Here is a 13,834-nt window from a genome sequence, read left to right on the forward strand (position 1 = left end):
TCTTCTGTGCAGCAGTGGTGAGCTCGAGGCACTGAGATGTGTGCTTGCAGCTGGACTTTAAACATGGTGCCCGGCATGATGCAGCGGCAGAGTGATGGCAGGTGGGGGGGTGGGGGGTGGGGTGGGGGGGGTGGGGGGGTGGGTGGGGTGGTGGGGGGGTGGGGGGGTGGGTGGGGGGGCCGGGGGGGGGGGGGGGGGGGGGCCGGGGAGGGGGGGGCCCGCCCACCCACCTTTTGAGGCCCTTAATGGCCCATTAATGGCCATTTAACTGCCTCATCTTGCCCCTGCAGCTATTTTACACATTGCAGGGGGAGGCCCATGCCAGGTGGGTAGCCTGGCAGCTTTTACTGGGCGAGCTTGTGTCAGGCAAGGGGTAGGAGACCTCCTTTGGGGGACCCTGTGCCCATCGGTGGCACCTTCCCCGCAAGGTCATGGCCTCCCCTTTAACCCTCCCCCCCGAGGTTCTCAAACCTGGCCCCCTCACCCCCCTTCGCTGTAGCCTGCCAGCTAGGCCCTGCCAATACCCCAGACTTATCTATAGTGCGGCCTCTATTAGCTCTTCTTCAGGGACTGCCTATACTCCCAGCAGTGGTCACTGCTCGAACCCGGCACTGCTGGGACTAGAGGGCTGCTGGCCATTCTGATTAGCCAGCACCTTTCTAAGGCAGGACTTCCTCCCCAGATGGGGGCAGGTGTTTAGCCTTTGGCCAAGTAGCACCCCACTGAGCATTAAATGGATGCGGGACAGCCGGTGTCGGTGAGATAGCATTCCCCGTCGACTCTTCGGATGGAGGGGGCGGGAAACTCCACCATCCGAAAAATCTTCCCCATGAGCTTTGATGACTGGCAATTGCAATATGTCAGCCCTACAAATTTGTATCCCTTCTAGATTTACATACAGCTCCAGAAGAATTATTTAGAAGTACTATGTGATATTTCTGTGCTTCCAAACAAACTTTGTTTTCTTCAAATATACTATTAAATCTGCCGTGGCATTACTCAGTGACTTGCAGTTAATTTCCTGGAAGAGGGGGTGGTTCTTGGGTTTAGAGGTGGTGGAACAATGAGTATTTACAGTAAAATAATTCGAAAAGTAAGAGATCTCTCAAGAAGATAGTGAAGTGTGTTTTTTGATTACTTTTTGGAAGAAATATTTTTCTTACCATCTAGATAGATAAATGTGTATTTTTGGATAAGCAAATAAATTTCTGCATTTCGTAAGAAAAATCAACTTTTTCATCTTTATCGTCCATCTATTTAGCATGTAGTTATTTGTGGTAAAGACCAAAAAATACGGAAAACATCATTTTACACTTTTCTTTCTTCATTAAAAAAAGGAAAGTCTAAATATCTCTTCGATGTATTTAGTCAACCTTTCTATAAACAATTTTTAGTTGAGCTCCCTCTGAACTTGAATAATTGTGATTAGTAGGCAATTTTCACGTTAATTGCTCACTCTTCCACTTTAGTGCAGCAAGAAGCAGTTATTGGAAGAAAATAAATGCAAGGATTGAATATGTATGTAAAAATATATAAAAACAATGATATTTTTTATCCTTAAGACATTATTGGTCTTTCAGGTACTAATTAATCTTCGCAATCCAAATTATGACGGTGGTGATCCAACTGGTCTGCGCGGCAGCTGGGGTTTAATCAACATTCCTTTGCCAATAAAAGACCTTTCTGAGCTGGTAAGTGGAATTCTACCTAGAAAAACTAACTGGTGAACTAGTCGGCAATTTCTGCTTTGCCAGTACGGAAAGAAAATAGAAAAATAGTCTGCTGCCAGTTTTGGTCCACCAATGAATAAACCACAGTTCAAGACGATGGAAGTGGAAAATACTCTTATGCTAAGAAGTTTTGCAATAAGTCACGATCTTTCCCACTCTTCCCTCCTCCTCAGCCCACCCCCAAATTTGCAGTATTTGTTAGATTATTTCTTCAGTTCACTTTATCCTCTTCCAGTAGTAAAATTCTGATATATTACTGATGTATTAAACAAAAATGACGAAAGAGGCACCAGACCCTAATGTTGCACATCCTAGAATGCTGTGGGTAGTCAGATAGGAGATAGTTGCAATATCTTGAATACCGATTTATATGAAATCTGTGTGAGAAGACTAGCAGGTTGCCAATGTAACCAGTCTTTTCAAAAATGGATAAAACAGCTAAACAGAACTGGCTTGGAATTATAAAAGACCAGCTGTGTCTAACCAATACAGTTTCTTGAGGAAGCAATATTGTATTGATTAAGGAAATGGAATAGATGTTTTGTATATGGATTTTCAAAAGGCATTTGATAATGTGCTGCATGGAAGGCTTGTTAATAAATTAAGGCACATGTTATTACAGAGACTGGGTCAGTATGGGTAAGACGTTGATTTAAAGGACTGCACACAGAGGGTAGGGGTAAATAAATTTTTATTTTGAATTGAAGTGATGTAAATAGTGGTGACTCTTGGGTCAGTGTTAGAGTTATTGCTGTTAAATAATTAATTAGTTGCATTGGCTGTAGGGACGCTATTAAATTTTGCAGATGGCACAAAAAGTAGGGAGCATGATTAGCTGTGACCTCAGGAGGGCAAAGGCTGGCAGATTTATAAGGGCCCTTAAAGCAGTTTTTTCTTGCAGATTTTAAAAACTAGTGTTAGATTTTATATTTGTCTCTGCTCCTAATATTGAGTCAATCTGGACAGAATTGGCAAACTCAGTGTAAAAGATTGGCGGGATTTTAAATAGACGTGAATTACACATGAAACCACATGTATGTTTTCTGTGATCTTTTACATTGGTTAATGATTCAACTAATTTGGATCAGGCCCTGCCCGCAAAACTGGTCATGGTCCCCTATCCCCCAAGTCGAATTGCAAGATGCTGGTTCGAGAAGGTTCTTCAAATGATGCACATTTCTTAGGCACAGAGGCACTGTGTGAGATGTTTTCATATCAAAAAATATTTCTTTACTAAGAAACTGACTTGTGTACATCAATGAAACTGTTAAATGGTTCAGCATTTTTTTTAGTAATTTTCAGTGATTTTACATCAGGTTATTCACAGGTGGAGGACTGGACACCTTAGTAGAAATGCTAATTTTTGCTGAATAAACCCTTTTTCAGTTGTATTTATAAAATTGCACCAGGTTACCACTATTCAACACATAAAGGAATGCATTTTAATGGAAATGGGGAAAAAGCCTGTTCGGCTTGTAGGAGATCCTAGGTTTGTGATTATTGAAATGTGTATTACTGGAAACAAACTATAACATAACGAGTGCAATTTTGAACGCATTTCCCTACAATTTCCTGATTACATCCAAAGTGGAAACTGTACCCCTGAAGTTGTTCAGTTGGTTTTCATTTATCCTTGCCATCAAAAATTAGGAGGAAAATTAGAGCCTGGAAGCCAGTGAGAAGTTTGGGGGGAAAAAAAATCAGTTTTTATTTCTAACATCATTCAACTGCAAGAATATAGGAATATAAGTGAGAATAACAAGGTATAATTCAGCTAAATGATAACTCATGATTATTTACACAGTTCAGACACTCCTTTTTTGGTCCCAATGGCAGTTCCAGAAGTAATATAAGTTTTCTGATCACAAAATACTATCAGGCTAGTATTTCAAACTGTTCACTGCTAAAATTAACGTTTAAAATAGAACATCATCACCATAGTATTGTGAAGTACAAATATTTTTAAAAATCTGACAGAAATAGTTGTTAAAACGTAAATTTGCATTATGTGCAAAGAATTATTTATTGAGATTATCGTATGCCGTGTTTCCATCTGTACTAACATAGCTTTAGTAATTACCAAGACACCAAAATACATTCTAAAATTATGGATGTAACCTGCATACATCCCTGGACTTGATTTTTGCTGAGGGAAAAAATGCAAGTTTTAGGAAATTGTTTTTTTTCCAATTCACCACCCCAACAGATTCTGGAATTTATTAGTAGAAATTAGAAGGAACTGATTGTAACAGTAATAGAATAGGGAGTGAAGTAGGGAAGGGTGATGCAGCTAATGATTTACAGAATGGATCCCTTGTACAAGTGGCTGGGCAAATGGCAAACTAATTTAATATTTGCAATTGAAATTTATTACAGACTGATGTAAAATATTTTGGGTGAAATTATGAGTGGCTTAAATATACAGTGGAAGGAGTAGAATTAACAAAGGTACAGTTATGAAGGGACCTGAGATCGATTAAAAGCAGAATTGGGGAAAGGTCTTGAAAAGAAATGATAGAGTGGAAAAGGGGAATTCTTTAAAATGAATCCTATTCTATTAAACTAAATTAATGTGACGTTTTGTAATGTTGCTTTTGGACAATTAGATTTTACAGCTTCAAAATTGGTAGTTACCATAATTATTGGCCCTCTTGCTAGTGGAATTATTATTCGTCAAATTTTTGTTATTCAGCTTTCTTATTATTTGAACAACACACTTGTTTTGGATCTGTTCAGCAAGTGTTAATGTGTTTTGGTTTGGTGATGCTTTTCTCTAGTGTACCTCTTATGTTTATCCTGTTTATCTTGTTCCTGTGTGCATCATTTCCCAGCAAGAGAGAAGGCAGGTGACCTGTTCCTTGGCCTATTCCTGGCCTGAATTTTTGCTTTCACATCAGGGAAAACTCATGGCTCCACAAACACAACTCCTGAAAAACTGCCCCAAATGTTAAGATTTTGGTTCCTGGTTGGTGGGTGGGGGGCGCTAGGGATGGTGTTAACAGAAGTCAGATCCGCTGCCCCCGGAAACAGTGCGGAGGCAGCCACAGGGGTTGCCGGGTGCAGGAGTGAGCAGTGTGAAAGGCCTGCCTCAGTGCTGTGGGACTTGGAAGGAAATGAATAAAATAAAAAACAGCTCTCTAGTCCTGAACCTCCCCACTACCCTCATGCCCCCCACCCACCCCATGTCCATTTATAGCTCCCATGACAACTTAGTGTCAACTAATGGCAACCCATGCATGCCCACCCACCACCCTTTTCCCCTCGCATCCTCCATGCCAACTCACCCAATGTCCACCATGGGCAGAACTCAGGACCAATGCTAAGATGGGGAGGCGATGGTATAGTGGTATTATCGCTGGACTAGTAATTCAGAGACCCAGGGTAATGCTTTGGGGACCCGGGTTCAAATCCCGCCACGGCAGATGATGGAATTTCAATTGAAATTGAATTCAATAAAAATCTGGAATTAAAATGATGACCATGGAACCATTGTCAATTGTTGTAAAAACCTATCTGATTCACTAACGTCCTTTTGGGGAAGGAAATCTGTTGTCCTTACCCGGTCTGGCCTACATGTGACTCCAGACCCACAGCAATGTGGTTGATTCTTAAATGCCCTCTGAAATGGCTTAGTTGCAACAAAAGTGACCAAAAAAGAATGAAACTGGACAGACCACCTGGCATTGACCTAGGCACCAGAAACGACAAAGGCAATCTCAGCTCTGTCGACCCTGCAGAGTCCTCCCTACAAACATCTGGGGGCTAGTGCCAAAATTGGGAGAGCTGTCTCACAAGCACAAGCAACAGCATGACATAGTATCCCTCACGGAATCATACCTTACAGATAATGTCCCAAACACCACTATCACCATCTCTGGATACGTCCTGCCCACTGGCAGGACAGACCCAGCAGAAGTGGCGGCACAGTGTTATACAATCAGGAGGGAGTTGCCCTGGGAGTCCTCAACATCGACTCCGGACCCCATGAAGTCTCATGGCAGCAGGACAAACATGGGCAAGGAAGCCTCCTGCTGATTACCATGTATCACCCTGCCTCAGCTGACGAATCAGTGCTCCTCCATGTTAAACACCACTTGGAGGAAGCACTGAGGGTGGCAAGGGCGCAGAATGTTCCCTGGGTGGGGGACTTCAATGTCCATCACCAAGAGTGGCTCGGTAGCACCACTACTGACCAAGCTGGCCGAGTCCTAAATGATACGGCTGCTAGACTGGGTCTGCGGCAAGTGGTGAAGGAACCAACAAGAGGAAAAACATAGTTGACCTCGTCCTCACCAACCTGCATGCCATAGATGCATCCGTCCATGACAGTATCTGTAAGAGTGACCCGCACAGTCATTGTGGAGATGAAGTCCCGCCTTCACTTTGAGGATGCCCTCTATCGTGTTGTGTGGCACTACCACTGTGCTAAATGGGATAGATTTTGAACAGATCTAGCAACTCGAGGTGCTGTGGGCAGCAGCTGATTGTACTCGATCACAATCTGTAACCTCAGGGCCTGGCATTTCCCCCTTTTCCACCATTACCACCAAGCCAGGGGATCAACCCTGGTTCAATGAAGAGTGCAGGAGGGCATGCCAGGAGTAGCACCAGGCACACCTAAAAATGAGATGTCAGCCTGGTGAAGCTATAATACAGGACTACTTGCATGCCAAACAGCATAAGGAGCAAGTGATAAACAGGGCTAAGTGATCCGACAACCAACGGATCAGATCTAAGCTCTGCAGCCCTGCTGCATGCCACCTTGAATGGTGGTGGTCAATTAAACAACTCACTGGAGGAGGAAGCTCCACAAATATCCTCATCAATGATGGAGGAGCCCAGCACATCAGTGCAAAAGATAAGGCTGAAGCATTTGCAACAATTTTCAGTCAGAAGTGCTGTGTGGATAATCCATTTTGGCCTCCTCTGGAGGTGCCCAGCAACCTAGATGCCAGTCTTCAGCCAATTCGATTCACTCCACATGATATCAAGAAATGGCTGAAGGCATTGGACACTGCAAAAGCTATGGGTCCTGACAATATTCCGGCAATAGTACTGAAGACTTGTGCTCCATAACTTGCCGCTCCGGTAGCCAAGCTATTCCAGTGCAGCTGCAACACTGGCATCTACCCGGCTATGTGGAAAAATACCCAGGTATGTCTTGTAAACAAACAGCAAGACAAATCCAACCAGCCAATTACCGCCCTATCAGTCTACTTGCGATCATCAGTAAAGTAATGAAGGGGTATCAACAGTGCTATCAAGTGGCACTTGCTTAGCAATAACCTGCTCACTGACGCCCAGTTTGGGTTCTGCCAAGGCCACTTAGCTCCTGATCTGATTACAGCCTTGGTTCAAACATGGACAAAAGAGCTGCACTCCCAAGGTGAGGTGAGAGTGACTGCCCTTGACATCAAGGCAGCATTTGACCGAGTGTGGCATCAAGGAGCCCTAGCAAAACTGGAGTCATTGGGAATCAGGGGTAAACTCTCTGCTGGTTGAAGTCATACCTAGCACAAAGGAAGATGTTTGTGGTTGTTGGAGGTCAGTCATCTCAGCTCCAGGACATCACTACAGGAGTTCCTCAGGGTAGTGTCCTCGGTCCAACCATCTTCAACTGCTTCATCAATGACCTTCCTTCCATCATAAGATCAGAAGTGGGGATGCTCGCTGATGATTGCACCATGTTTAGCACCATTCACAACTCCTCAGATACTGAAGCAGTCCACGTCCAAATGCAGCAAGACCTGGACAATATCCGGGCTCGAGCTGACAAGTGGCAAGTAACATTTGCGCTACACAAGTATCAGGCAATGATCATCTCCAACAAGAGAGAATCCAACCAATTAAGCCCCTTAATGTTCAATGGCATTACCGTCACTGAATCCTCCACTATCAACATCCTGGGGGTTATCATTGACCAGAAACTTAACTGGACTAGCCATATAAATACTGTGGCCACAAGAGCAGGTCAGAGGCTAGGAATCCTGCGATAGGTAACTCACCTGCTGACTCCCCAAAGCCTGTCCACCATCTACAAGGCAAAGGTCAGGAGTGTGATGGAATACTTCCCATTTGCCTGGATGAGTGCAGCTCCTACAACACTCAGGAAGCTTGACACCATCCAGGACAAAGCAGCCCACTTGATTGGCACCACATCCACAAACATTCACTCCCTCCACCACCGACGCACAGTAGCAGCAGTGTATATCATCTACAAGATGCACTGCAGGAATTCACCAAAGCTCCTTCAACAGCATCTTCCAAACCCATGACCACGACCATCTAGAAGGACAAGGCCATCAGATAGATAGGAACACCGCCACCTGGAAGTTCCTCTCCAAGTCACTCACTACCCTGACTTGGAAATGTATCGTCGTTCTTTCATTGTCGCTGGGTCAAAACCCTGGAACTCCCTTCCCAACAGCACTGTGGGTGAATCTACACCACATGGACTGCAGCGGTTCAAGAAGGCAGCTCACTGCCACCTTCTCAAGGGCAACTAGGGATGGGCAATAAATGCTGGCCCAGCCAGCGAAGCCCACACCCCGTGAATGAATTTAAAGCAAAGTGTCTATTGATGACTTCACTGCTTAAAAAACACTCTAATTGATAGAGAACCCATTTATTCAAACATTTAACTCATATTTAAATTCAATCAAGTACTTAATCCCTTGTAAAACAAGCATTTTTATTCATAGCCCCCCCCCATCAAAGACTTTATAACCATTTGGAACTGTCAACGAAACTGAATTGACAAACACCCCACTGTGATAATGAATAGGTTGTGAAATCAGCCATGCAACCAGAATTCTATACTGATAACCCTCAGGCCTATGTGAACAGACAGAGTAAAATAGCAAACACTGACTTTTTTCAAACTTTTGTTTAAATTTAAAGCGAACAAGATTTAAATTCATTGATAGCTTAACAGTTCCAAGGGAATTTAATTACTTCACAGCTTGATAGTTACAATAAGTTTATCCACATTGTATATACATTCATGTCCATTTGTAACAATCCCACAGGGGATTTGACCGCTCCCAAAGGGTATCCTACCTCTCCTAAGATCTCTGGTAAGATTAGACTTTCTCCCGAAAAGTGTAAGCCCACAAGTCATGTTTTGGACATCCCACTGATGAAAGTTGGATCTTTTTGAATGCAGCTGCACTTCTACATTTGCAGCTGCCTCCGTGAACCATGGATGTGTAAACAACAACCCACCCCTGTTTTCCCCCTGGCAAAAATTCGGGGATGGGATTTCTGGAATCGGGGTTCCTGTGCCAGTTTGGCTAACCCGGATGCACACTCTGTCCCCGCGAAAATTCAGGCCCCAGTGTAGCTCTTGAATTGTTGTGAGCTAACTTAGAATCTTATTCATCCACCCATTCCTCTGTTAACTTGCTTTCCCTTGGATCTTCTTTTGGCATGTTTGATGTCAGGAATTTGTTGTTTGTGGAGTTCTGGAACAGAACTGTGTCCAACCACTCTGTGATGCAGTATGTTGGAGCATAAAAACACTGTGATGCCTTAAATTTGCTTCTTAACGCACTTGATACCATTATGTTCTGGAAAGCTTTTTATTGAAACAAAGTCTTCTTCAATGCATACAAACTTTTTGATTAAATTTTCCTCTTTTATTATGCAAAGAGAGATCTGTTTACTGAACTCGGTTTAAACTATGAACAACTTGGTGTTGATGACTCGATGCAGATCCCGAATGGTGAGCACTTTTTAATGTTTAATGTTTTTAGAGCAATAAGGAATTCTTTATATTTGGACGTTTTTTCACAAAAGAATTTATAGCTGGGATAACTGACCATTCAAACCAACCTTATTTTCTCCTGTAAAATACATATTCTATGGCTACAATCACTAAATAGTTTTATTTGCATTGTCAAGATTAGGAACTAATTTTGTAGGGAATCCTATGCACAAAGCCATGCCATAATAGCTTGTGAAATAGTGTTGTGTAGCGCCAAAATAAATGTCCATTGCATAAACAGAAAAAATACTTTTTAAATGGTGCAATATTTTTCATAGATTTTTACATGTCTGTTATCAACTGATTTCTCCCTCCTTCCCATATAATTTTCTGGAGTGAGGCCGACGGTGTAAGGTCTCACGAGTTAGTGCTACAACATTGCAATCCTGGTTATATGGTTGGCACTTGCTGCTTTGTGCAAAATTTATGCCCTTTTTATTGTTTACTTTATCAACGCCATCACCTGCAAGTTCCCCTCCCAAGCCATGCAACATCCTGACTTGGAACTATGTCGCCAGCCTTTCACTGTTGCTGGGTCAAAATCCTGGAGCTCCTTTCCTAACAGCACTGTGGATGTACCTACACCATGGGGACAGCAGCATTTCAAGAAGGCGGCTCACCTCCAAATTCTCAGGTCAATTAGGGATGGGCAATAAATGCTGGTGTAGCCAGTGATGCCCACATCCTGTGAACAAATAAATAAAAAGTAATTTTGTTAAATGCCACAGTATTCTAGTGCTGATCTGCTGATTTTTTTTGACTTTGATGGAATTATGTAATATAATATAAATGCAATTGAGTCCATCACAATCTTTAAAAAAAACTCCTTTACTTCAAATATTGAACTGCTGTTTGTTTCTTGCAGCAATTATGGTTTTAGAAATAGGCATGGAGTAAATGATAAATTTGTATAAAACGTTGGCAAGGATACAATTAGAGCATTGTGTGCAGTTTTTTGGTGCACCATTTTAGAGAAGGTATTATAGCCATAAGGTGTGTACAGAATTGATTCAGTAAGACAATGGGAGGGATTTTCTGGCCTTGCCCACCGCAGGGATCATCCAGTCCTGCCAAAAGTCAGTGGACTTTGGTTGCCCCGCTGCATCCCCTGCGGCACATCCTGCATGGTGGGGCCAGAAAATCCCGGCCAATGACTTGGGTGGAAAACTCTAGCCATGAGTAAGACCTTGGGCAGAATTTTACCATTGGCGAGCAGGGGGCGTGGCCCACTCACTGACACGGGATGACGTCAGGCGGAACCCCCGACGTCACCCCACCCCATTTAAATTTTCAGGAAGGTGGGGGCGCAACAAAATCAGCTGCGAACCTGCCGACCTGTCAATGGCCACTTGAGTTTGGCGGGTCGGCCAGGAGCCCCAGCGGCAACTAGAAAAAACATGAAACCTCATCCAGCGGCGGGATGAGGTTTCATGTCGGGTTTTAAAAATTGTAATAAAGTTATTCTGTAAATTATGAACATGTCCCAACTCATGTGACATTGTCACGTGAGGGGACATGCAAGGGATTTTTCTTTTCTCTATTTTTAATATTTTTAAAAGTCGAGGCAATCTCCCTGAGGTTGCACTTAGCCTCAGGGAGATGAGTGCGCTCTTTCGTGCGCATGCACGAAAGAGCGCACTCTCGATTTTAGGGATTCCCCCCGCCCTCACAAGGAGCGCATAGCACTTCCTGGCGGATGTCATGCTGGGCAGGCCTTAATTGGCCCCCCCCATGTAAAATGGTGGTGTGGCCCCGATTGCTGGCAACGATTGGCTCCGTGCCCGCCTGACAAATGGGAAATTCTGCCCCTTGAGCTATTGGATCCATTGTAGAATGGAGATTTAATTGAAGTGTTTTTTCCCAAATGAAGGATGAATAGGAAAAAAACTAATTTCTATAGTGGGGACTCAGTAATGAGGGGCCATCAATTTAAGATTAGTACCAAGAACAGCAGTAGGAGAGATTTATTTGCATAGACGGCTTTTGGAGCATGGCATACTTTAGAAAGAAGAGCAGTGGGATGGATTTTGGATTGCACTAGCAAAGAGGTGGCACAGACATGATGGACTAAATGTTCTCCTATGTTGTAAACTTCTATCATTCCAAATGCAGTAATTTCTGTCAGCGTTTCCTGATTTGTAAAATTTTGCTAAATGGCCTGGAGGCTTTATAGAAAATGTGGAATTATTTTCTGTTTCTGAATATTACAATACTTTAATTGCACATTGTCTCTTACAGAGCTGTTTGAAAGCGAGTATATACGTCATGGACAAAGAGGTAAGAACCTACTGGAATCAAACCAGAAGTGCACAGTTGACCTGATTTTCTTTTTTATATGCTGAGTCCCTGGTGCTAATAGGGTTTTCAAGAGATGTGAGCAGCTCTGTTGATTGCCTTGAAAAGGAGTGACATAGGTGGCTTTTAGTTATCCGGGCTCATACTTGAGCCGATTACAGGACCCTGGGCAAAAGTCTGGGAGCAGATACTTTGTCCTCTCATTTAGATAATTAATTATGTATGGTGTAAGGAGGCTTAATCAAGAGTAAGTAGTAAAATGGTGCATATAAAAAAGATTTGACTCTAGGGAATACCAAAGTTTCTTGAAGCACTCAATGGGCTGGATTTTAAGCTCCCCCGCTGGTGGGTTTTAAGGCAGTGGCGGGGGGCAGTGGGTTCGTAAAATCCAGTGGGTAGCCTTCCCGTGGCCTACCTGCTCGCCCCCACCTGAAATTTTACAGGTGGGCGGGGGAGGCACCAGATAATGGCCACTTAAGGGCCTCATCCTTACCGGCAGGGGAAGGCCCACGCGATGCTGGAAGCCCGGCAGCTTTAGCTGAGTGGGCTAATGTTGGGCAAGTGGGGGTGATTTCCTTTGTGGGTCGCCTGGACTCATCGGAGGCAATGCCTCTACCCCCAGATCATTCTTTCCCCTTTACCCTCCCCCCATGCCTCTCGAACCAGACCCCCACCCCCTTCAGCCCCCCTCGCTGGGGCCTGCCAGCCTGGCCCTGGCGATACCCCGGATTTACCTCCGAGTCTGGGCTCCTGTTCGTTGGGACTGCCTGTAGTCTCAGCAGTAGCCACCTCTCCTGCCTGGCACCATTGAGACTACAGAGCTCTAGCTATTCGATGGGCTGCAGTTCTTTAAAGTGAGACTTCCTTCCGAGATAGGGTTGGAAGTCTTTCCTTAAAGCAATTAACGCTGCTGTCAGCATTAAATTGATGCAGGGCATCATTTTTTAGCCGAGTTGGGGTGACGGAGACTGAAGAGCCCTGTAATATCCAGCCCGATGTTATTTACAGTGAAGAAGTTGCTAGTGGACTATTTTCTTCCCAGCTGGGGTGTAGGGAGCTAGAGGCACGTTACTTATTTGTGGTGTTTGAGGCTTTTCACACATTTCCACAACACATTTTCATTTCATCAGTAGGTCCTGTTAATGTCAACCAAATTTATCTGCATTCAGTAATATGGTTTCTTCGAGTTCTCGCCATCTGATGTTGCTCTTGGGGGAAAATAATCTCCATTAATCTTATCTTTCCATTGGTGGCCTAGGTCACCGCTCCCGTGCTTGTTAGCCACTTGTGCTGTTCATTGTTACTGGAGTTACTGGGTAATGGTTAAGGCATTATACTGCCCTACTTTTCTATTCCTCTCATTTCTTTATTTGTTATCATGTATGCAGTGGAAGCTGTGGCTCAATTGGTAGATGTCTTGCCTCTGAGTCATAAGATTTTGGGTTCAAGTCCTGTTCCACGGAATTGAGCACAAAAGTCAAGGAGTGCCGCCCTTTCAGAGGTGCTGTCTTCCTCTTGGGTGAATGTAAAACATGCCATGATGTTATTTCAAAAAAGAGCAGGAGAATTATCTCCTGTGTCCTAGAAAATATTCATCCTTGAATCAATATCATTAAAACAGACTATCTGGCCATTATCACATTGCTGTTCATGAGAGTTTGCTGTGCACAACACTTCAAAAGTACTCTATTGGCTGTAAAACACTTTGAGACATCCTGTAGTTGTGTAAAACACTATATAAGTTCTTACTTTTAATATCTTATTACTTATGCATATTATGTCAAGATTTTTATTTGAAAACTGGTGTAACAACCCAATGAATGTTAAATTGAGAGTCTTTAATGTGAGCTTGTCATGTGAAATTACATTGGTAATTGCAACCTATTGGCGCAGCACTCTTAATGATGCAAATATGCAACCTTTTATAATATATAAACTATTTAGCTTTTGGGAGAGGGAGATGAGAAAAATAATTTTCCCCAAATCACATGCACTGAATTATCTAAAGGCAGAAGCAGCATGCACTAAACCTGCTCTTTGTAAC

At 43.4% G+C, this 13,834-nt stretch overlaps 1 protein-coding gene across 4 annotated transcripts in view; it reads left to right on the forward strand.

The window, feature by feature from the left end:
- The window catches only part of tbc1d19 (TBC1 domain family, member 19), a 173,874-nt gene that overhangs the window by 47,109 nt on the left and 112,931 nt on the right, over positions 1-13,834 (forward strand). For all 4 annotated transcript variants that reach the window (XM_078553375.1, XM_078553555.1, XM_078553463.1 and 1 more), the window contains exons 8-10: positions 1,581-1,691; positions 9,381-9,453; positions 11,734-11,772. In XM_078553375.1, the coding sequence (XP_078409501.1) occupies positions 1,581-1,691; positions 9,381-9,453; positions 11,734-11,772 (223 nt within the window). The remainder of the gene's footprint in view (positions 1-1,580; positions 1,692-9,380; positions 9,454-11,733; positions 11,773-13,834) is intronic.

This window comes from Cetorhinus maximus, chromosome 1, assembly GCF_964194155.1.
Source record: "Cetorhinus maximus chromosome 1, sCetMax3.hap1.1, whole genome shotgun sequence".
Lineage (NCBI taxonomy): Eukaryota > Metazoa > Chordata > Chondrichthyes > Lamniformes > Cetorhinidae > Cetorhinus > Cetorhinus maximus.